Below are 26,014 nucleotides of genomic sequence, written 5' to 3'. Positions count from 1 at the left end.
GGCTCAGTTCATATCAAATAAGAGCTCATTCTCATAAGCATGAGCAATGAGCATGGCATATTTCTTCACAGGAAGCGTGGCTCGTGTCGCACTCTATGCAGTTCTCCTCGATGGTTCTCAAAGTGGGGGGGGGGGGGCGTGAAAGCATCAGAGGGGAGGCACGAAGCCGCCCGATCAAAATGATTTTCTTGAACTAGGAATGAGTTTATTGTGCGCTGAAACTACGAAGTTTCAACAGTGGTAATAATTCTAATTATATTTCGACTTTTAATATCGTAATTGCGAAGTATCATCCACCCGCTGATGCTAGATTTTGACTGATACCGAACCTTACGCTTCAGCGTAACTGGTGAATGCGTGTAGCTGTGACATTGGTTTCTGGTTTAGCTTATGGTCAGGTACGTTTGTGCTGAACTCCAGATCGGCAACAGAAGGGATTAGGCCACAAAATTGCTAAAATATGTATTGAACAGTATATTCGTATTGAAATGAACCCGAATAATCGTCACTAACTGTAGGAGAGAATTGGAAAGAACATTGTATATCAGCAATCGTATCATAAAATATGACGTCACCAGCATGGGATGAAATCTCAAATAGGACAGCGTTCAATGTACTATTTTAAGATGGTACACGAACTCCTGTAGACATAATGATTGGGGCTGATGTATTTTGATAAAAGTTGCGGACACCACTGACGAGAGTGTCAGCCGAAAATAATCGGGTTCATTTCAATATGAATATATGCATATAATTGTATAATTCTAAGTCCTGACCTTCAAAAAGCTCTTCAAAATATTGTGCGTTTCATGCAACCACTGCACCTCATTAATATCAGATTTTTTAATATCATCTATAGGAGAGCATTGCGAAAAGGTATGAGAACTAGGGTTGCATTTAAAACAAACGGTGTTTTAAAACAGATTATTCAAAACATGTTTAAATGTTTTGACAGTGTTTTAAACAGAGGCCTTTGAAAAAAACTGTGTTTTTCAAGTTGTAAAATCATGCCATAATTGTGTAAATACTTTTCAAAAAACATGTTGTATGAGCCTACAGACAATTACCACCCGATATAGCCGACGTATATCGATATGGGATGGTTGAAGCCCTAAAAATAATCGGTTCAACATCATTAGTACAGATATTTCGTCAAAGGAGCTATATTTACCATATATTTTTAATTGTTAATGTCAAACCACTATGACGTTACAATTGAATATTCGTGACGTCATGGATTGAAAAAAACATGTCTTAAATTAGGGCCTTGCTTCAAACATGTTTTTTTTAATTGATTTTTGTTTGAAATGCTACCCTAATGAGAACCATATGTAAACATAGTTCACAAATATATTATGAATTAGATTACCAGCATTTTGCTCTAAATAGACGACTAAATTTATCTAGGTATCAAAACCTGACAAATTCTTAACCGCCTAAACGCTATTGCCAAATTCGACCACGATTCGACGAAATTTCACGGCTCAGCTCCATCCCTCGCACAACAGATGACAAGCCTACCAAGGCCAAGGTCGTTATGTCTTGCATATCATATATTAATCAACATTGCAACGATACTAAATGCGCACAGAAAAAGAAGTTAACACAAGGAAAATAACACTAACATCACGCTTCTACATCGCCAGACGTGTGCGGCACGAGTCTTTCCTCGTCCTCTGCAACAGGTTTCGACCGGATCACGCCGATCCTTTTATATTTTTTAATCTGCGCCACCACCATGATAATCGCCCCGATCAGTAGAATCAAGTATCCTGTGTACGCTGAAGCAGTAATCAAGATTAAAGCACGGTGGAGTTTGCTGGCAATCTCGTCACTGACGACCGCTTCCCCGGAAATCCACAGGTAAGGAAAGAAGACATCGCGAACATCTTCCATCTGACGCAAAGCTGCACTACTGGTAACATGAATGTTGATTTGCAATCGCCTATTTCCGACTAGGACAGCTCCCGTGGTTGGTTCTACGTGGAAAAACGAATCGTGCAGACTTTTGTTTGGTTTCATACCAGTTACGTTGTCGATCAGATCGCGCGATCCTTGGTAAAAGTGAGGCAGTGATAAAAATATCGGTACCGTTTTACTCCCGCAACTGCCAACGTTGAGCAATCCAGAATCAAAGCAGTTGTCTTTAGGCACGCAAAATCCTTTGTTTTCCGGTACAGTAGACTCGTTTTTCAGTAAATCGTCAGCGAAATGATACTGTAAAGTGTCTATACCTTTAAAGCTAGTGGGTTTCTCGTAAGTCAGTTTAACAGAGCGCATCATTTGCGGGAAGTACACGAATCGCGACTCGTTAGTTTTGACGTCAGGCCCGAGAAAACTGCCGTCCGTTCCGTTGATCATGTTCGCGTACTCATCAGACCAGCAAGAAAGAGAGTCTTCGCCATTCCAACGTCGTATCGCGCTGTAGTTCTTAAAGTCAGCTTCACCCGTGTCGATTAAAAACAGCCCGTCGTCTGAATTGTTGAAGCCGTGAAACGGCCCGAAAGTGGGGTCGAATTTTTCGCCGAACAGGCTCCAGAAAGCGCTCAGGTCTTCCAGCAACGGGTCGTCGTAACCGAATATGATTTCTCGCACCGTGTGGGATTCAATGAGGTTTTCCTTGCCCACGAAACTCAAGACTTTGTCGTAGAGACCCATTCTTTTGATCCAGTCGAAAGAGGTCTTTAACGATTCCGCCATAATCACAATCGGAAAATTAATGTGGTTGAACGTATCGTTTTCGTAACCAGCGGATAAAGAAGCGTCGAAATGAAGGGTGTTATTGTTACGGAAAGACACAGTGTCGTTCGGATAGAAATCTATATCAAAACGCGGCGCTGTCATCTTGTAAACATATGGGCCGTGCTCGGTTAACACCGGCTTGCCTCCTTGTTGAATCTCGTCCGCGTTCGTGACGTTGAAGATGTAGAACTTCATGAGTATCGGGAACTCGGGATGCTGCCACGCGCGCACCACGTCAGAGTCTTTTCTGACGACCAGGCCGCCTTGCACGAGCCATTCGGCGTTCTTCTCAGCGAAACGGGACACGATCACGGCCACGCCGCCGAACATGAGGATTCCGGCGAACAGGAAGCAGAACACTGGGAATTGGAAACAAGGTTTTCTGTATTAGTATCGGTTTATATTAATACAGACGATTCCGGATATGGCTTCATTCAGCAAAAATATCCAGGAATGGAACAAAAGAATATATTGCGCGTAAAAAAGATCCGGTTAATTCAGTCAATTCACCGCTCAATTCGGAACGGACTCCCGAGCAATGTTCCCTCTAAGCTGCGCACGTGCGCAAATGCGCAGTACTTTCACGGTCTCTGCGCACAGAAAATCCAAGTTGCGCACAAAAAATCTGAAGTGATGACCTTTTTTTAGTCGTTGTGCACTGTTTTCCAAGGGTCTGCGCAGCGAGTTGGTGAGTGTGCGCAGACCCGTCAAAAATTAGAGGGAACATTGCTCCCGAGTCCCAATTCCTATCGTAAGGTTGAACAGTAGCATAGACTTCGTTCGCTTCAACACAAGGCGAGTGATTATAGTGAAACAATTGACGACCGATGTAGTAACAATCGAAAATGAACTTCTGCAAGGCCGTGCCTGCTTCATAGTCGCTTATAATAATTGAGCGTGTATCTTGTAGAACAGATTGGAACATGAAAGTTTAGCAGAAAAAGTGGAGTTACTCAATAAAGCTCGGCAGTTAGTTATAGCGTTGGTTGGGATATCAAAAATTACTACCTGAAACCTATCAAAATCACTCAACTGTGACATAGTTGAGTGACTTTGAAACCTATATGCCCGCGTTGCATAGTAACACAGTATTTGTTGAATGGCTTGGTGTTGAAATTACAAATATAACCTGAAGGTATTTTATGGATGTGCCAATTAGTGCAGTATGTATTACACAACAGTTCTGTATTGTGGTGAATGTGTTGTTCCTTTACGCACGACCATTAAGCGAACAATTGGTTTTCTGCAAATTATGTCAAAGCCTCTTCGCCGCTTCAGTCGGCCAAAAGTGAGCGGAGCCAAACTTTCCGAATAAGCGGAGTCGACTGTAATTTCATCAATTCATAACACCACGAGGTTGCGATACAATGAAAAGATAAGAGTCGAAACGACTGTAGAACTCCAGTACCGTATTCAGACACCTCCTTTTGCTTACAAATGTATAGGCTAGGCATGCAGATTGCACACTTGCACAGCTATATTTACCACGGGTGGGCACTGGGCAATCTGGACATGATCATTGATCAAGGTCCAGGGATGTTAGAACAGTCATCCGAGCTGTTTCAGTCAGAACATAAAAGAAAACACTTTACACCTGTTCGGTCCCAGTCCGTTTTCCCACCCATTATTAGATGGTTGGAGAATCGACTGCGGGTGCGTAATCCGGACAGGAATAGACTAATTGAAGAGCCCGAACACGTCGAACACTGACGTGTTACGGAATCATTTTATTGGGATGTTTCTTGGTCGGCTTTCAAACATATTCACGAGATGAAATCTCAATTTCAATTGATAACGGCTATAATATGGACAGAAGAAATGAAACGAACAGGTTCCACTAACGAAACAGATCCGGATTTATCCAGCAGAATAATAATTATTTCAGTACGTACATCGATTCGATACATATCATAGCTTATTGTAACTCTATCGCGGTAGCATTTTTGTGGTGTGAACTAAACTTAGTTTACTTACGCGTGACTACACGTTTGATCAATGTACAATGTACATTGCGCACCAGTTCGTAGGCATGATAATTTAGGAAACTGCGGAACGCAGTCAGGAGAGTTCATAGAAGTTTTGACACACTTATCTTTCCTTCCATATTTCGACGACACCTAACATCTACCTCGCCTTCCGGCACATCATTTTGTCGCTTGCCTTTAATATCCCCTGCTTCGCTTTTCATTCAGTGTGCAGTGCATTCCTTTTCTTTACTTCGCCTAGGCCACGGTGGGTGCCTGATCTCAAAGACTACTTCAAGTCGTTTCGACACCTTCCTATCTCTTCACTGTATCGTAGATTTGTGGTATTTTGAAACGATGGAAATAGCAATAAATTTGATACTGATACCGTGTTTCGGATGCTCGATATACTTTTTGTTTCTAATCAATCTATTGCAATCCTATTTCTGCACCTTTTTTTGTCCAGCTTCAAATGCACATCATGCACTCATGGTATGCATATGCACAGATCGCGTGTGTGTATATCACGAGTCGGTGTATGCCGCAAAACACAAAGGACAAAAAGATATAACGTCCTATTCCTATTCCGATCCATACTTACAAACCTTCGCAGTTGGTCAGGCACGCATCCTGCTCCGGTTCACTTTTACCCATCTCTTGACGGTTCAAATTATAAATAAGGCAATAAAGTGCCGAAGTACGACAAAAGGCAAACTGTTGAGAACGTCCATGCGTTAACTCGGAAGAGTAACATACCACGCAACAGTAGCATATTTTATAGATCGCCAGAAGCCTCAACTGTCACGTCGTATGCTCACCTGGCCGATTCTAATTGCGTCTCTAAGATCATAATTACATCGAGGCGGCAGATAACGCAATAAAAACGATTCGTGCCAGCCAGCTATTCAGCCTACACGCGACGGCTTTGCGTCACATACAGACAGTGAATGCATCATATGCATGCTGCCATACACTGCTTACACATTTCCTGTCCGGTAGACTTCATAAGTCAAGTCCTATGTAACATGTAGACGTGTCTTATTATCCACGACTCCTCACCCAACTATATCTTCACTGTGTATCCATCAGTCCAGTCAACTATGTGAGCATGTCTTCGATATTCAAGATTCGCAAGCCGCAATAACAACTCCCGTGACTAATAATGACTGGACAACATCTCATCCGCCGTTCTGCTAATAATCTACCGCTGAAAACAACAGTCGTGACGTGATCGATTTTCATGACACGGATATACTTCGATTTCAGCATGTTTTCGATTGTTTTGCCTTGTCATGATTCCGGTACCGGTAGGTCTCAAGCGTCAGCACAAATACTATGCATATCACATGAAAATTACACTGTATACCGACATAAACAGCACGATACAAAAAAAGTAGCCTATCTGACAAGGAAGTCGATTTGCAATTGTGCGTGTAGTCTGTAACAGTTCCGCATGTCGATTTCGTTTCAGCGTTTCGAAACGCAAACTTTTCCTCCGCACACAACATACTTCAGTATGTCACTTATCCCGCCGAACTGGTAAATTAGGTGCTCCCACCTGTCAAAAACAAGAACCTCAGTACGGCGACGGAAGACTAGAAAATTGCCAGCTTTTCCAAATTAGTTAAGAAATAGAATTGTAGCTACACATTTGTCTTGCTTAGACTTAATGAATTCGCAAAGTATTGGAGCTTGATACAACAAAAATCAAGTTCATTCTCGTAAGTAAGAGAATGGAAAATGTACGTACAGTCAGAATTGTACAACTAGATAATTCTAGTTGTCTGATTAGACCAGAGGTCTCAAACTCAAATGTGCTCGCGGGCCATTTTCTAGTTTTTGCTGACGCCGCGGGCCGCAGCATCAATAATCGGGATTTTCCATGTATAATTTCCAAGTAGGCCTTATTTGACGGGACCTTGCAGACATGCATTCCGCAAACATCGTGGAAATTTAATTTAGGATTGCATTATTCACCCTTGACAGGAAAAAAATCACAGTTTCAAATATTTGAATAAAATTGTTTTTGTGCCGGGCATATTTTTTTTAATTAATGAGTTATAGACATCATACGAGAGTTTGCCTCATGACATCGTAAAACTGTCGGGTTGTAATATTGTAACTAGTGGACCTTTGACGTGCCACAATTTTATGTAGAATATTTTAAAATCTACTGAAGATTGATCTGATATCAGACATTTGAGCGGTGTAGCCTAATCCTGGTTTTGATAAAGTCGTCATAAGTATAGGCTATTGTTATGGGCATTGCCAACTTCAAATTAAATCAGCGTTAGATTTTGCCTTCGATTATTATTGGAACATATCACTAAAAACTTAAATATCATCATTATTGAGCCATAGTAATAGCATTGCTTCTGAATCTTTTTAGCAATCGTACCCCTTCTACTTCCAATGAGATTTCTCGTAGCCCCTGTCCATTTTCAGCACAATTTCTGGTGGTACCTGTATTAAAATCAGAAAGCGTATTCACATAAAATCGCGCGTAGCGCGAAGACTATTTTCCAGTTGAGTTAAATTGGCCAAGAACATATTCCACAGCATATAGGCCTCATTCCACAATTCATCTCGCACACCCTGATGTGGTGCTTCGTACCAGGATGGGGTCTACGGACCCTGGTTAAGAACCCCTGGAATAGAAATGTCCAATCGGCAAATAATTCATTGGTGTTACAGCTGTAGAGCGTACTACTACCCTACTCGCCACCGATATAACATCGATAAAGAGAACAAACAACACCCAGCATGTAACCAACTATACGTCACGGGGGTCATATAGAATGCCAGTGGTTGCCATACTGACCAGATTAGATGGCTATATACCCTACCCAATGCAAGCTCAGTTTCATAGATTGTTGCGTCCGCAGGATTAACAAGTCACCGTTCCGAGTCGGAAGTCCTTTGCTGATTTTTACGTTTGACCCGACTCAACTCGAGTCAATTACCCAATCAATCCAAAATCGAGTAATTTTACGAGAAGGTCGCACCAAACCAAATCACAATTTTCAGTCACAAATCATCAACGGGTCATGTTTTATCGTCATGAACTAGATATGTGACGTATAAGCTGATATTCTACCACATGGTAGCTTTTAAAAGTGATGTGATAGTGAAGTTTGTTGAGATGTCAGTGATTTTTATAGTAGTTTGAGGGTGAAATGTAAGTTCTCATACCTATAAAAGATATATACATCAGTAATTTAATTCCAATTCAATTCGTTAAATATTTCATTGCATTAATTCTAATCTAATTGGCGAAATGTTCCCATGCTCTTATTTCAATCTTAATCTAATTTCTGGTTTTCCTGGAATTGCTACATGAGAACTGTATAGTGCGCAACGAGCCAAGCTTGCTGTACAGTAGGGCTCTGCAAAAATGACTTTTTCTCAAATCGTACTGGCTAGTTGATTAAATTGTTAGGTAACCTAATTTAAGCCTACACACAAAATTTGGTGCAGTTCCAGCCAGTAACCGCTTTGCTACAGGAGAAGAAAGTTTCTATTTATTATATAACAATAAATAATAAAAAATTTGAAAATTCTCTGTTCACTCCATGAAAGTGTTAGGCTGTCTATAGAAACGATGCTCACCAAATTTGGTTCAATTCCAACCAGTGGAAGCGGAGTTATTGCCGTCGAAAAATTTGGATTTGCATAGAATAGTATTTACGGTGACCGATTCTTAGTTTATTTATCATAGTTGTGCTCACCGTAAATACTATTTTATTCAAATCCAAATTTTTTCGACGGCAATAACTCCGCTTCCACTGGTTGGAATTGAACCAAATTTGGTGAGCGTCGTTTCCATAGACAGCCTAACGCTTTCATGGAGTGAACAGAAAAATTTCAAACATTTTATTATTTATTTTAATTAATAAATAGAAACTTACTTGTCCTGTAGCAAAGCGGGTACTGGCTGGAATTGCACCAAATTTGGTGTGTAGGCTTAAATTAGGTAACCTAACAATTTTATCAAGTAGCCAGTACGATTTGAGAAAAAAAGTCATTTTTGAAGAGCCCTACTGTACAGACATTTACCATTCGCATACGTATGGGAGTGAGAATGATTTGATATGAGCTGAACTTACTCAATTTCCCAGTGTTTCGCGAATTCACTAATTCTAATCTAATTTTAAAGATCAGAAAATTTTCTACTTCTGCAAGTCTGCGTATGTACGGTGGGTGATACACCGAGCTCGACTCGACTCGTTTCGCACTACACAGGTCTCCTGTAAAATTTTCAGGAACTTCAGAAATTAGATTAGAATTTGAAAGAGCATACCTATACTTCACGCGGGGGCCTACGATATTCATGAATATCGTAGCGCTAGCTTAACGAATTAAATTAGAATTATCTAACTGTCCAAGTCTGCCTCAATAGCGCACGCCGCTTATCAGGTTGTTGGGAATTATCAAAATAATCACCTTGCCGCGCCGATCACGATTAAATCTCCCCTTTTACCAACTTCCAGCGACCCGTGCTGGCTTGATTTGCCCAGCGACGCAGCGGCGTTGATAGTGGCCGCGTTCAGAGCTTCTGGCATCGACATGTGAAAAGTGACGCAGGCCAGATGCATCACCAACGGCTAAAAAGAAGGGGAAGGGAACGCAAATACGATAGAGCTTGTTAGTAGGGCTGATCAGAATTTTAGTACCCGAGGGATTCGATTCTGAATTCGATTCTGTAGGTCTATTAGGATTTCGGCATTCGAGTATCTCTCACTAGAACGCCATGACAGTATGAATGTTGTGTATCAAATTTGTATCTTTTATGCGACCACAAAGAATATAATACCTGTTCTACATCGCATTAACGGTTATTTGGTGTTATTTCGACCATGCCTATTACATTGCACTTTGCGATAATGCTGTGGATCATTTGGATCAATCACGACTTTACAGATATTGTCATATATATACAAAATACACCAACGTCCGTAGCTTTGTACTAGGCCTTCGCTTTGTATGCTGCGAGTGCAATATAACCAATCGAGTTCACGGCATTCCACAGCGTCGTTGATAAATTAACAAACAAACAAACAACAACGTACCATGCTCGTGCAAAATGCGTTTGGGTTGAAGTCCGTTCCTAAAGCGACCGGCACTCCTGCGTCTATCATCTTCCGAGCAGGCGGCGGTCTTAGTCTATAAAGAAATAGTATTCATTAATTTAGTTCTGAAATCCCGTTTCAGTCACAGGATGAATAGCCTGGGCGGTGGATCACAGTTAAAGATACTCATTCCATTCATTGGGAAATTGGGAATAGAGTAAACAATTAATACGCGAAGTGCTGCTCTCAAGTGCTCATCTTACCGTTATCACGACTGTGTTACAATATGCCATATGATAATTATAGTGACGATTGTCTTGTCTTGGTTAGCAACAGACATTGATACTGCCAAATACATTCCGCTCTAGAAGCTTTTCGACTGACTCTCGTCAACAGCAAACATCAGTAATTGCGGTTAACCAATTTCGAAAACAATTTGGGCATATATGAATAATGAATATATTGTTCGTTGCGATGTTCAAGTTTTGTACTTCGAAAAGGCCTATTTTTAGTGACAGTTATTTGTTTTCGTGTGCTACGTTTTGCGTGTGAATAATCAATACGTAACCTTTTCGATAATAGAGTTATCGTAGAGAAGAGCCCAGTCGATATTTGTTTTATTCGGCCAAAACCTATAAAATCAATATCTAACACCTTCACCGAACACTGATATATCCAGACGATATTCAAATGAGGCGGAATCTACCTCAAAAGGCGCATTTTCATAAGGGCAGAGCATTTATTTCAACAGCTCTACGACCATTGTCATACTCGAACATGAAATAAACAAGTACTGCATCTGAACACCTTGGAAGTGATGTAAGCTATTATATGAAATACAGCCATATTCCCGGTCTAGCGGACAAGGATTATAGTTTTCTGACCTCCTATACCACCCTGTTGTGGATATTTTATTCACCTCCAATGGGCGATACCGATAATTCTTTCAAAGTGTGATATCGACTCGATAATATAACCGATAAAATTGGTCGGGCTCTAGTGGAGATACGGCGGGGAGACGGTGGAATGCTGGATTCCTCCGTTACCCCAACTTTTGACATCACGGTGTCGATAACATTTGCCGTTAGCCGATATACCTTAATATGTATGCAGTTGTCGGCAGCAGGACCGCGACGGATTTCACCAGAGCCATGGCACGGATCCCTTCTTCCGATATCTCTTCCAAGTGACTGATGGCTTGCGCCCCCAGCTCCGCACCCATCTGAAAAGCGGATCTTGTTTGTATTTCATCCAGATCAGTAATGATCAGTGAGGGAGCACTTGTACGTTTTCAGAGAATTCGAGCCGGTTTCGAATACTTACGACTGTTACGAGTGAAATTTTTAAAGGAACCGCGTGAAATAGCCTTTTATCGTAGTAACTAAATCTATTTTGGAGAACAGCATCTATATGCAGTGTCATTAGTTACTTTGCGGTGGTCGCGAAGACAATCTTGCAATTGCGAAAGTAGGCATGTCCAAAACTGCACTAAAAAGTACGCGACCGCGAGACCAAATCTACTTTTTAAAATGCTTACTCGAATTCTTTTCAGGTCTGTCGTTTTCAACATCCACTAGCAGTAATTTCCCCCAACCTGCAGTGATGAAAGTGTATAGTCGATTCCTCCCTATTTCCCCACCTAAATTCCACCATATAAGGCGGAAATCGGGAATTGCAATTTCTACTTGTAATTGAGTACATTTCAACGGCGTTTCTCCTACTTCCACGTGAGTAGCAACTCTGGCCACTTTGGTTTTACCGCTCGTATCCTACCTCGGCTCCCTTCAGCGGATTCAATTCTTCTGCGTGAAAGTTGATCATCAGGCCGTGATCCACGCCCGCCTGTAGCATCCGGCGGCTTTGCTCCACGTTGAAGACTCCCTTCTCGCAGAAAACGTCGATGCTGTCCACTGTCAGCCTTCCGCGTTGTACCTCTTTTGATATCGCAGGTAGCTGCACCTCGATCACGTCCGTTACCGCCTCGTCTGCGGTGCGGCCTCTGGGTATTGTGGGTGTGCGTGAATAAAATTACTCGCGCCAGTCAGAACTAGAACTAGAACTCCTCACCTCTCAAAACAGGTAACTAGAACTAGAACTACTCGCTTCTCAAAACCAGTGAATAGAACTAGAACTACTCAGTTCTCGAAAACCTCAAATACCTAACTAAAACATAACTAACAAGATTCATTTTCGAAGCAAGTAATCAGATAGATAAGAGATAAGATAAGAGATATTGGATACAGATTCCTCATTTCACGGACTGGGCTTCCGGTTTTGAATGAGAGGGGTTGACACCCCAAAACCACCCCGTGCTACGCCACAATCAGTAGCGATGACTCTGACCTAGCAATTGCTGAAGGAACATCACACAACAGAACACAGGTATCACGATTCACGACCAACGACGACACGTGTTTTCTAGTTCTTTTTCAACCAACTTATTTTCGAAATCAACAGCTAGAACTAGAACTAGAACTAGAACTACTCAAAAATCCAGCAGTTGGGAAGTCAAGACTTTTATGAACCGATCAAAGGGTCAGTCTAGAAAACATTACCGAGCTCAATATAACCCAAAAAGTCCGAACCGCGATAGAGGTGTCTTAAAAATCCTAGTGGTCAGCAGATGAGAAATTTAACAGAAAATATAGGCCTCGTGTAAGTGATCACTGTAGTCGCAAGTAATACCTTGGGACGGAATGGGCGCCGCAGTAAGTGGTGGATATCTGTATCGGGATGTCAGGGTCGTATCTCGCCCTGTCGATGACTCGCAGCATCTTCATTTCGGTTTCCAGGTCCAGGCCGTAACCGCTTTTACATTCGACAAGGGTGGTTCCGGACGCCATCATTCTGTGGCAGTAAAAATAGAAACAGGAAGTTTCAAACAGTGATTCTCAACCTTCGGTCTGTGGCAAGCACGTTAAATTTCGATAGTACAATGTAGCGACAGCATTTAGCATTAAAGTAGAGGCTAACAAAAAGCAAACTCTCACTTCTTTCAAAAGACACCAAACAATCAAACTCACGTATAAGACGTCGAATATCAAAAGGCCGCATTAAACGAAGTTTCCAATATCTACTTTTTAATTGGATACATTTGTATTAATTAAATTTAGGGTGAAATTTGATTTTTGAAGGTTCACCGGTTCCCAACATTTGTTCCGTAGATGTTACCGATCGGCGGGGTCAAAAAGGTTGAGAACCACTGGAATGTCTTTGGAATGAAGTCCAAACTTAAATTCGATTCTAACAATAACTGGCATTCATCTAAATATCACATGGAAATTGAAAAATCATAGCAATTCTATGTCCAAGCCCAAATCCTCGCCACGCATGCTGTCTTCTAATCAAATTTCGAAATTCAGTGGGCAAACCTCAGTAATCGGGCCTTGAAAGATTGGTACAAATCGTCCTCCTTGGCTTCTCTTGTGCAAGTTACCGTGAAGTTGATTCCGCCCCCTGCCTGTTGGATATTGTATGCAGGTATATTAAAGTGAAAAATATGTTTACCTAATGTAGGCTGTGCTTGCCACGTAACGAGTAACCTTTAAATAATAATAAATATTGGGTGAAATAGCCGTAGCGGTGCAGCCCAGTATGAGAAGAAATAATAGTGTCTGCTATACACGGATGTGGCGATGAAAAAGAATCAGTCACGATGCAATGGCGTATTGTTGATACACCTAGATATAAACCTTTGTCACACACCAGCGGTTCCCCACTGTGGCTTTAAGCGTAATTTGGCCGCTCACTGGAAGGACGATAACTACTTGTCAATTCAAAATCGAATAATTGTATTGAGTTCCAGAATTATCTATATGTCAAATTCCGAATAAGAGGGGTACAGACGGTCTCAGGTTCGAATGGTACTTGTAGTGCATGAAATGGCATATTTATGATCCTTTTTCGTTCGGGCTTACCTTATGCACGTCCATATAGGTCGCCCCCGCTAACTTCATCGCAAATTCATTGACCCGATCTCCGGCCCAAACGGGATGAGTATGGGCGTCGACTAGGCCGGGAAGAACGCAGCAGCCCCTTGCGTCAATGACTTCGTCGAAGACATCTTCGGCTTGTATTCCGGAGCCTTCTCCGTAGTTATACTTATGCCGGATCGCCACATCGGTGTCGATATCGCTGATAATTCCGTTTCTGGAATGGCATACTACGAATCGATCGGTTTATCGAATATAGCGTGTTGTTGTTTCCCGCTATAGCTAATTAGCTATGCGCGTGGCGTTTCGAAAAGACCTTCTGTTCGGATTACAGCCCATCTTGGGCACCAGTGAATAACTGAATATATTGTGTTAAAAGACTATTCTGATCAAAATGGAATATTTGGTTGTCTAAAGTACAGCACACGCGCGTCATCGAAGAACAACTACCATATGATCAGGACTGAATACAAGAAAACGCATTGCTCTATCAAGTATGCCGGACCCCAATTGTGGAACAGCATCTCGCCGGCTATCCGACAGTCGTCGAGCATGTCCGCATTCAAGTCGAAATACAAGCAATTTCTTCTAAATCAATACTAGCAAGTCTTCAGGATTGCCGGACCACGACCTAACATCGACCTCGCCCTCCGCCACCTCATTTTGTCGCTTGCGTCTTATATTCTCTGCATTACTTTTCATTCAGTGTGCAATCTGTGCATGCCTCTTATTTACTTCGCCTAGGCTAAGGTGGGTGTCTGATCTTAATGGCTATTCCAAGTTGTTTCGACACCTTCCTATCTTTTCATTGTATCGCAGTCTTGTGATGTTTTGAAACGATGAAAATATTAATAAACCTGATTGAGTAAGCGCTGGTGCTAATGGGAAAATGGGTCATCGAAACCGTAAGTTCGATGCAGTTAGTTGTAATCGTATCGCGGAAGTGGAAAACTTTCCATAAGGAAATATTGGAGTCCAATAGCAGGATTCGAGCCAGTTTGAAAACTGAATTTCTCTGCTATATAGGCGACAGGTTAAATTAGGGCAAAGCCACCACAGTGATGGCCCTTCTTTTTCAATTCGAAAATGAGGTCTGTTGTCCGCCACGAGGGATTGTGCCCGAGGCGTAGTCATAATTAGCGGTGCTGTTATTTTCATGCACAAGATGCATAAGACCATCTCATCCGCGTAAGCGGTGTGTTATACAAAAACCTAGCGAGATAGAATTGGGCCGTGCTACAAGTCGGCAGTTACGGAATCAAAAATAAGGAATATCGGCCTGGTGTAAATGACCATTGTGGTCAACAATAGGGCTGTTCAAAAATAACCTTTTTTCCTTAATCTTGCGGGTTACCTGATTAAATCGTTAGGTTGCCTTAAAAAATGACGCACACCAAATTTGAATTCATTCCAACCAATATTCGCGGATTTCGTAGAGTTTGAAAATTTTGAATTTGCCTAAAAATGCAAAAAAAATTTTTTTTTCCAATTTTCCTTCCAACCTTATGAAATTGTTGCACTGTCTTCAAAAACGATGCAAAACAAATTTGACTCAATTTCAAGCTGCAGAAGCCGAGTTATTCAAGTTTTTTGATGATAATTCGGGGATGATGCACCAATCAAGGATAATCCCAGAATTATCAAAGAAAAACTGAAATAACTCCACTTCTACGGCTTTGAATTGAGTCAAATTTGTTTGGCATCGTTTTCGAAGACAGCGCAACAATTTCATGGGGTTGGCAGAAAAATTTGAAAAAATTTTTTTTTTGCATTTTTAGGCAAATTCAAAATTTTCAAACTCTACGAAATCCGCGAATATTGGTTGGAATGAATTCAAATTTGGTGTGCGTCGTTTTTTAAGGCAACCTAACGATTTAATCAAGTAACCCTCAAGATTCAGGAAAAAAGGTTCTTTTTGAACAGCCCTAGTCACCAAACACCATAAACAACAGTTACAACCATCGTTGTTGCCACCGAAATTTACTACGATGAAGCGAATACGTTGGTAGTTGTTTCTCGAAATCAGCCAAGTGTTGACGCATTCGGGAGGTAATATAACAACCTCGAAAACAGATTAGTGTTTGTTGTAGAAATTACGACATACAACGGAATAGTTTCGCCAAATTGCATTTTTATTTCCTAGTTAAACACGCTACACTCACTCATTGACAACAAGAGCGTATCCACCAACGCAGTCATCCGTTTCAAACACCGCAATTTCCTTCGACGCATCACCAGCTACCATAGTCTGCTTGGCATCGCAAACCTGTACAATTTGAGCAGCACCACGGACAAGTAATCGGGGTTTCATTTTATTTACAGCCTGCAGTGCTTATTACAGAGACAACCAAAACGAAATCAAATCCTACACCTGCACTAAATAGGGAAACATTCTCTTGCAAAGCAGAACTCATATGTAAAACTACGCATACTAACAATTTACGATGTTGCATTCGTACAAAATTCTAACTGAGGCAGGCCGAAAGCGTTGGGGTATTCCGGCTCCTTCCTAAATCTGTCTCCATACTTTAGTGAGCACGATGATGCACGCTACGAGATTCTGTAGAGATGAGTAATTACTGGGCATGATAAACACAAGTACACGTGCGTGGAACGGTTTTGGCTACACTACATGCTCGCAACGTTACAGTGTATTCCGAATCCACATATCCTGTTGTGTTGTTCCGCTCGATACGGTATTCTTATACCAACAAAATACAACACTGATTCAGGATTATCAATGCCGTTACGCGCTCTTGTACGATTCACGCCTCTGCTACGTTGTAAGATCGGCAGGAAAAACATAACACCGCAACGCAGCGGCGTTATCGACATTGAGTTGACTTGATACTCTGAATATATGAGCCTCGACGTACAAAATTTCTCAACAACAATAACATGCATGTCCTTAAATTACCGGATATTCTGCTAAAAGCATCAAAACATACGCACTAAGCAGCAAATGTAAAGGTAAGGTGCATCCGAACTGACAGTAACGTGCGTCGGGAAAATCATACGGAACGGTTGTTTCCCGTTATCAATACGGCCTGTGCGTGACTAGTCGTGCATACAACCTTGTCAATCAAGATAGTGATGCCTGTACGATGGTGTAATTCTAACACGCACGACCTGGAATACTGATCATACTCGTAGAAACTACTGGATGTTCAAAATGTCCAACTAGAACGAGAAGTAACGACCTTCAAAAATCCTTTAAGCCACTGTTAGTAGCGATTACATCTGAGCTAGCAATGGCCACAAGAACATCACACAACAGAGCACTGGCATCACGATTACAGACAAATGACGATAGGTGTTCTCTAGTAGTTCGGTAACTATTTCCTTTTCAAAATCCGCAACTACAACTGGAACCAATCACGGGGACAGCAGTTAGTTGACCATAAACCAACTAGACTGGCAGCTTGCAGTGTTGGGATCAAGTCACTGCCTTCGAGTCACGAGTCATCTCGAGTCATTGCAGATTTTGACTCGAGTCAAGTCAAGTCACTCAATTTTTAGAGGTGACTCGAGTCAAGTCGAGTCAAGTCAAGTCACGAGTCAAGTCACAATTCAAGTCAAATTGAATTTTCGACGTATAATTGATGATTCAAAGTCGCAACATTTGGTCAGCTGTGTGAAAGACCGATAAATTAGCATTTCATCTTGAAACAAATAACGAATATGAAGTTAAATGCACATGCAAAAAGGCGTCGTATCGCACACACCACGTAGAACTTATAATAAAATATGTGAGTAACTGTATAGTTACATGCTAAAGTCTGTTATTATCACCCTAAATCAATGATATATGTATCATTGGCCAAAATAGAGGATCGAATACGAAGCCTCGGGAAGTTTAAACAAATTGATATGGTACAATACACTACCCATCTACACGTCCGTGAGAATATAAACGCACAAACTATGTTCGATTTAAATCATACAAGAGGGTTGGTAAAGGGGAGCACAGCACAATGCAAGCGCCGAGTCATTAGATACGTTGCTATTAATCTACTACTACTACTACGATGACTATTGAATAGTATATTCATATTGAAATGAACCCGAATATTTTCGGCTGACACTCGTCAGGGGAAATCGTCAACAACTACTAGAGAATTGGAAAGAACATTGTATATCAACAATCGTATCACAAACTGTGACGTCAACATGGAATGTCGAATGAGAGAGCGTTTAATGTACTATTTTAGGTGGTACACGAACTCCTTTTGTTGACAGAGTTTTGATTGGTGTATCTTGATGAAAGTCGGCTCCACGGCTACGGTGACGTAAGCTGCGATCATTACGTTTGCGGCCAACTTATTTGTGATGTAACAAGGGAGGACCATTGAAACGTACAATAAGTGAATGACTGGTTGCTCTCACAAGTGTTACCGACGTATCGCGAATAATCTTTATACACATGAATTTATACACTGATTTAGTCGACGACTTGAAATTGACTCGTACATTTTGCTCCGAGTCACGAGTCAATCCACATTTTTGAAGCGCCGAGTCAAGTCAAGTCATTTTTGCAAAGTGACTCGAGTCAAGTCAAGTCATGCGAAAAAGTTGACTCGAGTCAAGTCATGACTCGAGTCATCCCAACACTGGCAGCTTGTAAAGTAGAAGCTTTAACTACATAGAAATAAGCAAACACCTGATACTCGGGCCTGGGTAGTGCACACTAGACAGATAGAATCATAAAGGTAACTGAAGTTCTAACTATGAAAACTGTTACAACCTCGCCTATCGTTACATAAACAACGCAATTACCAACCATAACACGAGATGTACGACAAATCGAAACCATTCCGTAGCCAAGACCATTGACCATAGCCACCTATCGCACTCATCTACCAAGAAAACGTCACCTTATTTCGCAAATAACAAGTCTCATTTTTCGTTGACATTTTATTAAAAAAGAAGCCTATATCGCGGAATCAGTAGGAATCAAAACGGATATATGCAACATCGCAATTCATAACACCATATTTGTCGAAAGCACCAATCGAGTGAATAAATACGACCGTGACATTGACAACCGATTTGCTGGAATTTTTCCCGGGAACGACTGAGACGCTAAAACAGAATCTCCCGTAGACTGACAGGCAATAGGAGCAGTACAAAAATATATATTCAAGGGTAGAAGTAGCACGACATAAGACACTCGTTAGAAACAGTATAGCAAATATGTAACAGATGGTCGGAAATACACAGCTATACAGTAACTATGAAAATGTACCCCAACAGAGAATATGGCCCGCCGAGAACCGACGGAATTAACGCATTATAAATAATAACGAATGCAGGTAAGGGCCCTGCCGAACGCACAATCGACACAGTAGCGTGGTATAATATTATATAGTGTAGCTTTAAATATGCGCAAATTAACGGGGTGTGTAATATAAATGTGTCATGAGATAAGCGTCAGACTTTCTACAAAAGTAAATTGTTCTGGAAATCAAGAAACGAGCAAGCGATTACACACAAAGGCTCCCTATGCATATATCTCTATCCTGTCGAGAATATGAATACAGTATTTTTGTCGGCACAGATACTGTGTGTACTTGTCAATAGGGCTGAGCATAACGATTCGAGTACACGAATCCGAACCGAGTATTAGCTGACAAGGAGTTATATAATATACGGGAACTACAGTTTTAATACTTTTTTAGTCACCGTAGAATCCTTGAAACCCCGATTGGTCGTATCATAGCATCTGAAACCTGTATTACGAAGCCACGCACATTAGCGGAAATTGCATTTCTGCATAATGTAAATGATGAAATTATCTGTAACATGGTAGGACATTTTTTCAAAAATCTATGAAAATTCGATAAAATAATATTTAAAATAAGTTATCTATAAATTTACCTTAATATAACTGGACAGACTATTTATTGTTCAATTAAAATGATGTTTTCCCTTTTTTCCGAGGGAGAGAATGGAAACCCATGCGCTAAAAGTGACATATTTGAACTTTTAAGAGGTTCTAGGAGGTAGAGAACTTTAATATGCAATTGAATGATATGTTCGAATTGAAATAAACCCCAATATTTCCGGCTGACACTCGTCAGGGGTAATCGTCAGCTACTAGTGGAGAATTGAAAAGAACATTGTACATCAACAAGCCCATCACCAAAACTTAAACTTACCAAATCATCCGCACTGTTATGTCTTCATTGTGAGTGATACACGAAGACTCAATTCCACGCCTAAAACTCTATTCAGACTCGAATCACTCAGTACTCGTTATCGCCCAGCCCTAACGTCAATCATCAGTGCTCAGAAACGCGCATCGCAAAATAAAACCATGTCTAGTTTAGTCGAGTAAATAGTATAATACAAAATGATGGCAAACGCAGGACATAACGTGCAAATCAACAATTTTGGCTACGTGAGAAGAAACGACAGATATTCGTTTTGAGCCGAGTTCTGCCCGGAAGCGGCTCCCGTGGTGTGACGGCTGTTGGATCTCGGCGTGTTGGAACTGCTTCCCGAAGACGCGTGCCCGTTAGGTAACGTTTCCCGTGCGCCGTTCAGGCGTTCGGCTATCGTGGCGTCTAGCTTACTCCTCAGCTGCGATGAAAAGAGATGTCAGTCAGGCTTATTTTATCCGAGCAGGATCGGCTTTGCCCATGGAAAACGAGGGCAGAAATAGATCATGTCTAACAATGTTTTATACATAAGAATAGGACATGATCTATTTCTGTCCTAAAGAAATAGAATACACTGGGCCCGATTTTGACATAAATCTCCTGACTGGACATCTTCCGTTGAACGCGGTATCTAAACCACCTTGGCGTGTACGACATATTTCCTTCATAACATCGGCTGACAACGATATAAAGTTCGAACTCTGCATGACTGCTGGAGCGTGAACTTGCTTTGGAAATTTCAATACATTGCAGCTCCATTACGGTGGCGTTCTGAAGAAAATGGCTGCGGCCAAAATTTTTTTTTCGTTTCGCCCTTCAATTTGAGACCACATCATTTTTAGAGTGCAGTGCCCCTTTAACATAGATACCATATCTTTGAAAACCGGCTGAATTTAGAAGAGTTATCGGTGAAGGTGCTAGTTATCTGTTTTATCGGTACATTGCTCGGGTTCATAATAAAGAATATCAGCCTGGTGTAAATGACCACAGCAGTTAAAACACTATCAATACCAAAACAACAACTCACTTGGGTTAATAAAGGATCCTGCGCGTCTCTCTTGGGCGTGGAAGTGAAGCCCGGGAGTGGTTGCTTTTCGAGAGCGGCCGGAGACGATCCGAAGGTGTTGTTGACGGCAAAATTGGCGGACAGGTCTGTCCCGTTGGGCACGACGCTACCACCCAGGGTGTTGCTAAAGAAGTTCTGGAATTTCTTCCTCTCTTTGATCCAGTAACCCTTGTATTCCTCCACTTTCCCGTTTGCTCTGCAAGAAAAATCTGGTCCGTATTTCCTCTCGAATCGTAAGGGATCGAGTCGCTGCTGAGTCACACGTCATTTCGATACATTGATTTGCAAGTCACGGAATTCACGCGAATCGTACCTGCACAGCTGCTGTTCGAGCACTTCGTTTTTACGCTTGGCGCTCTCGTAAAGCTGAGCCATTTCGGCTTCCTGCCGTTGGAACATCCGGTACGATTCGTCGTCCTGCCTCCTCTTGAGCGTTCTCACCTCCTCCTCCAGAGAGGCGATCCTCATGGCGGCTTTCATGGCGGTACTCTCCTCCCGTTTCTGGATCAGCTGATCGCGAAATTCTTGGGCGATTTGCTGGTTCTGGAGAGGAAAAAGGGGTCATTTTCAATCACCACCGAGTCAAAGTCATTGTGTTCACTCTTCATTTTCAAGTTTAATCCTGTTCAACCCACTCTTTTAGGGTAATATTAACTGCCTCACATTTATAATATGGTGAACTTCCTCACTTTACACAGTTTCTGGCCGTATTTGCAAACACCAGTACTGATAGACGAAAAACCAATAATGTGGCGGCTTACTATTCTTTGAAGTTACAACGCAACGCAAAACTTGGAAGTTCGAGTCTCGAGTCATACGAGTTTAGTCAATACACAAATTGCCTCAACTCGAGTCAAGTCATTTTACATATTTTAGAAAAGGCGGTATCTGAACCAACTTGGCGTGTACGACATACCGGTATTTCCTTCATAACATCGGCTAACAACTATAAAAAGTTTGATCTCTGCGTGACTGCTGGAGCGTCAAGTTACTGTGGAAATTTCATTAAATTGCAGCTCCATTACGGTGGCGTTCTGAAGAAAACGGCTGCGGCCAAATTTTTTTCATCGTTTTGCCCTTCAATCTGAGATCACATCATTTTTAGAGTGCAGTGCCCCTTTAAAAGCCCGTTTGAGAGTAACAAAATATTTTGTTCCATCATCGTCACAAAAACTTCCTAAACCAATTTTGTCATCACTAATATGAGACCCCTTCACGTCAGGCTATGTGGTCATACAAGAACTATTCCTCATCAAGTTCAGCACAGTGTATCTTCATCCGACTACAGTTAGGATCATGGAAGCATTACCTTTAAGAACGAGTTGACTTGGTCGAGGGTCGGCGCCAATGTCGCTTGCGCTTTGATTCTCTCTTCCTGTCTGGCGGCTTCCAATTCTGCCTTGTCGACGTAACTCTCTTTGATGTGAGTTCTCAGCTGCTCCAATTCTTCCTTCAACTTCCCGTTTTCAAATTGAAGCTTTCGGATTTCGTCGCCGCTGTAAAATATCACACCGTTATTATGCGCAGTATTTTGTGCACAACTTCCTACGCCGGGCACAGTCGATCCTTGAGTCTATGACTTGCACTAACTACTGGATTTTCAAAATGTGCAACTACATCTAGAACTAACGACCATTAAACATCAGCAACTAATCAACTAGTAGCTGATAATACGAATTAACGAATTGCGAATGAGGAAAAAGTTGTGAGAGATAGAACCGGCTTCTCAAAAGGACGGGTTTTGAGTTTGAAATGAGAGGGGCTCCGACCCCTAAAACCCACTCCCTGGCTACGTCATTGTTAATATAGTGATGATTATGAGCTAGCAATGGATGCAAAAACATCACACAACAGAATAACGGTATCATGATTAACGATAAACGACGTCACATGATTTCTAGTTATTCGGCAACTAATTATTTTTTAAAAGGGGAACTACAACTAGGACTATTCACTTTTAAAAATTCATAACTACACCTACAACTACTGAAAAAAAAACCAAGTAGTTAGTTGATTATTAAACCCACTAGATTGGTCGTTTGTACAAGTCCGGTGTAGGAGAAAGTGCGTGACATTACCAGTATCAAGATTGGAAAAGACAGGCTGATGCGGCATGATATCCGTACTGCAAAAGATTGATTACAACTGACGATACATCAAAGTGTCAATCCAACTTTGATTTCTCGGTGATGACAGATTCCACAGTAAAAGTGTTAGCACACCCAAACACATATTTTCTTACAGTAACACAAGCACTATAGCATCAACCCTAAAGGCGAAGATTGTAAAGTTAGCGTATCTTGGAGAATACTAACCGTCTGATTAGAACTGTTAATCGTGGCACATAAAGTTGGATAAGATTTGCTGGTAACAATAACAGTTTGACCATAAAATTACAGGCTATGGTTAATCCAGCAAACAACACCATTACCAATAGGATAAAATAACATTAAACAACACTTTGACAATGCTTGAATATGCAGTTCATCCAGGAAACACAGCGATTAGATATAGGCTACTAACGTTTTAAATGTAAAATAATGAATATATCCGAATTCAGACGCGACAAAGTTGTGTGGCATCTCAAAGAGTAGAAAAACAGGTAACGAGTCACGAAGGTCGAAAAACACACCGTCATTTTGCAGGCAACATGCAACCGAGTACATAAATAGGAATTTTTTCATGCGCTGGATTCTTTGGACATCTCTGATTTCATTTAGATCACAACGTATCTAAATGTTAACCCACTAACACGCAAACGAACGTACTAAACGAATAGTCATACATCCTGATGGACGAATACACAAATCACGAGACACTTTTGCAGAAGACATAGGAGGGCCTATACAGAGAGGTGCTGAAAATAGTCAGCGTTAGTAGTCAAGTAAAAGTTCCGATTTTCAAGACACGCCAAGCCAAAGTACTCGGAGTACAAAATGTAAGGCTAGAAAAGTACTCAAGTAGTGTCATAAAGTATAAAACCACTTGAGTAACTACTTGATTGTCCCAAACTAGTTTCTACTTCTCAAATTCATGTGTAAGGAGTAAAAGAATATCTAAGAGGAAGAGAAACTAGTCAACCATCAAATACGAGTACGAAAAAGCTATGCCTTGATTAGTACAAAAAAGTCAAAGTATTTTTCTACTAACAACCTATGAGTACATGAACTAAAATCAGCTACACGGCAATCTGCAAGTACCCAAAATGTCACAATAACTAGTAACTACACCCATCGTACAGGCACAACATTTTACACCCGGCAGGCACCCACCCGAAGCCGGTCTCTGCAGGTCCGTTAGGAAAGTACGGCCTCTTGCTATCCTTCAACTGCTGCATGAGATCAGTGACCTGTTCCCGCAGCTTTGAGATCGTGTTTTCACGGCGAGCGGTCTCGGCCGCGTGTTGCTCGTCCATCATCGATATCTGGCTGTCACATTCGGACTCCGTGTCCGCGGCCTTACGGCCCGCATTGTGCATGGCCGACCTTGAACGTCATCGATAGTTGGCGGGGATATTCAAAGTGACAAGGGCAGTGATACTTGACTATTTTTAGCGAAGGTCGTGTAACAAAAATTTGGAATTTGTTTAGGTCTGTTATAACTAACATGAAATAATTTACAGTCATACAAATATTGCAACGAACAATTCATTCACAATTTGTTCACTCTGAGCTTTCCAATTGAATATATTGCGAATATGAATGTATTGTCCATTGTAATATTCAAATTCTGTGCCATGAGGAACTTATTTAGGCATACAAATATAATAGCAGTATTTTTTCAATAGATTTGCATTATTTTACGAGTGAGATCGGTATCGCACAGATTGCATTATAATCAGCCAGACAAGGACAGAAAGAACACACACACAGGGATTTCAACCAGTCAAGGCCCCGGCCACTCAATGCGCAATGTCCGAATTCACAGTTTACTAACATCCCTTGCGATTAAAAATATTACGGTATTGCAGACAATCAATGAAAAAACCTTTCGTTTCCTAGTTCTACTTGAATAAGTTTCACTGTACCTACAAATCCCTATTTCAATATACAATTGAATAATATATTCATATTGAAATAAACCCCAATATTTTCGGCTGACACTCGTCAGGGGTAATCGTCAGCAACTAGTAGAGAAATGGAAAGAACATTATATATCAACAATCGTATCACAAAATATGACGTCACCAGCATGAAATTTCATGAATGAGAGAGCGTTCAATGTACTATTTTTAGGTGGTACACGAACTCCTTTTGTTGACAGAGTTTTGGTTGGTGTATTTTGATAAAAGTCGACTCCAAGGCACACAAATGGAATTGTGAACGGCCTCGCCAACGATTCGAAATCGGTCGTCTCGATAATTATTCGCACAAATCGGATTATCTAACAGATGTTTGCCGATGGCAGAATTAATGACCTTTGATCGATCAGCATCAATCTTAAGCGGATGAGTTAAGGGTGAGCTTTTCACTGAGCGTGAAGCACGTGTTCTGATGAATCTGGGGACATGTTGGTTTATGCGTTCCTGCAGACGTTTTGACGTTCTTCCCACGTAGCCACAATCACAGTGGCACTTATATTCGTACACTACATTACTTTGTTGAAGTGCAGGCAGAGAGTCTTTGCGTGTTTGAGGGAGCAGTTGTGTTGTTGTAAAAATCACATTGGTTTTGACTGTGTCGTAACACTTACTGACCGCAGAAATCAATTGTTTTTCAAAGCGGGTGGAAATGGGGCCAATCCAAGGTAGATGGATATAAACATCTTTTACTGTTCGTTCGGTGGGCTCTGTTGGTTTTTCTGCGTTGAATTGCGTTAATTTCCGCTCTATGCCGCGGCTGATGACGTGTTCTAGTGCTAGTTGCAATAAAAAATAACATCAAATCAGCTCAATACACAGCACACATTATGTGTCTGTCTCATAGCTGATTGCTAATGACATTTTATTAATCTCCAAATGTATCCAAGTTACAGCGGTATGCCTCTTGCCACGAAATCAAGAAATTTGAAGCTGCCGTACCCTGACAACATACATACGCTATACACATGATCAGTCACTTAGCTGTCCAAGCAACTGAAG

At 41.3% G+C, this 26,014-nt stretch overlaps 3 protein-coding genes across 6 annotated transcripts in view; all 3 read right to left on the bottom strand.

Moving 5' to 3' along the window:
- Positions 1-1,535: 1,535 nt before the first annotated feature.
- Positions 1,536-5,419, bottom strand: LOC145440475 (lysosome membrane protein 2-like). Its single transcript, XM_080318086.1, has 2 exons — positions 5,312-5,419; positions 1,536-3,101 (listed from the first exon to the last, which is right to left on the bottom strand). The coding sequence occupies exons 1-2, from the start codon at positions 5,358-5,360 to the stop codon at positions 1,627-1,629; spliced, it is 1,524 nt and encodes a 507-aa protein (XP_080174212.1). The 5' UTR covers positions 5,361-5,419; the 3' UTR covers positions 1,536-1,626.
- A 514-nt stretch (positions 5,420-5,933) lies between these two features.
- On the bottom strand, positions 5,934-16,746 carry LOC145440476 (putative imidazolonepropionase). Its single transcript, XM_080318087.1, has 9 exons — positions 15,870-16,746; positions 13,693-13,924; positions 13,147-13,235; positions 12,461-12,622; positions 11,549-11,774; positions 10,873-10,997; positions 9,776-9,869; positions 9,150-9,310; positions 5,934-6,264 (listed from the first exon to the last, which is right to left on the bottom strand). Exons 1-9 carry the CDS (start codon positions 16,016-16,018, stop codon positions 6,174-6,176), a joined length of 1,329 nt encoding a protein of 442 aa, XP_080174213.1. The 5' UTR covers positions 16,019-16,746; the 3' UTR covers positions 5,934-6,173.
- A 1,860-nt stretch (positions 16,747-18,606) lies between these two features.
- The window catches only part of LOC145440917 (uncharacterized), a 44,851-nt gene continuing 37,443 nt past the window's right edge, over positions 18,607-26,014 (bottom strand). For 2 of the 4 annotated variants that reach the window (XM_080318689.1, XM_080318690.1), the window contains 5 exons: positions 24,207-24,419; positions 22,244-22,430; positions 21,248-21,477; positions 20,896-21,130; positions 18,607-20,289 (listed from right to left, as the gene is read on the bottom strand). In XM_080318689.1, coding sequence (XP_080174815.1) covers positions 20,104-20,289; positions 20,896-21,130; positions 21,248-21,477; positions 22,244-22,430; positions 24,207-24,419 — 1,051 coding nt within the window. In that variant the 3' untranslated portion in view covers positions 18,607-20,103. The remainder of the gene's footprint in view (positions 20,290-20,895; positions 21,131-21,247; positions 21,478-22,243; positions 22,431-24,206; positions 24,420-26,014) is intronic. The other 2 variants (XR_013915652.1, XM_080318691.1) reach the window with 2 other exon arrangements.

This window comes from Botryllus schlosseri, chromosome 6, assembly GCF_051294905.1.
Source record: "Botryllus schlosseri isolate E-star chromosome 6, Bs_hap1, whole genome shotgun sequence".
In the NCBI taxonomy this organism is placed as follows: domain Eukaryota; kingdom Metazoa; phylum Chordata; class Ascidiacea; order Stolidobranchia; family Styelidae; genus Botryllus; species Botryllus schlosseri.
Note: the sequence above shows the minus strand (reverse complement) of the source record. Positions and strands in the feature narration are given on the sequence as shown.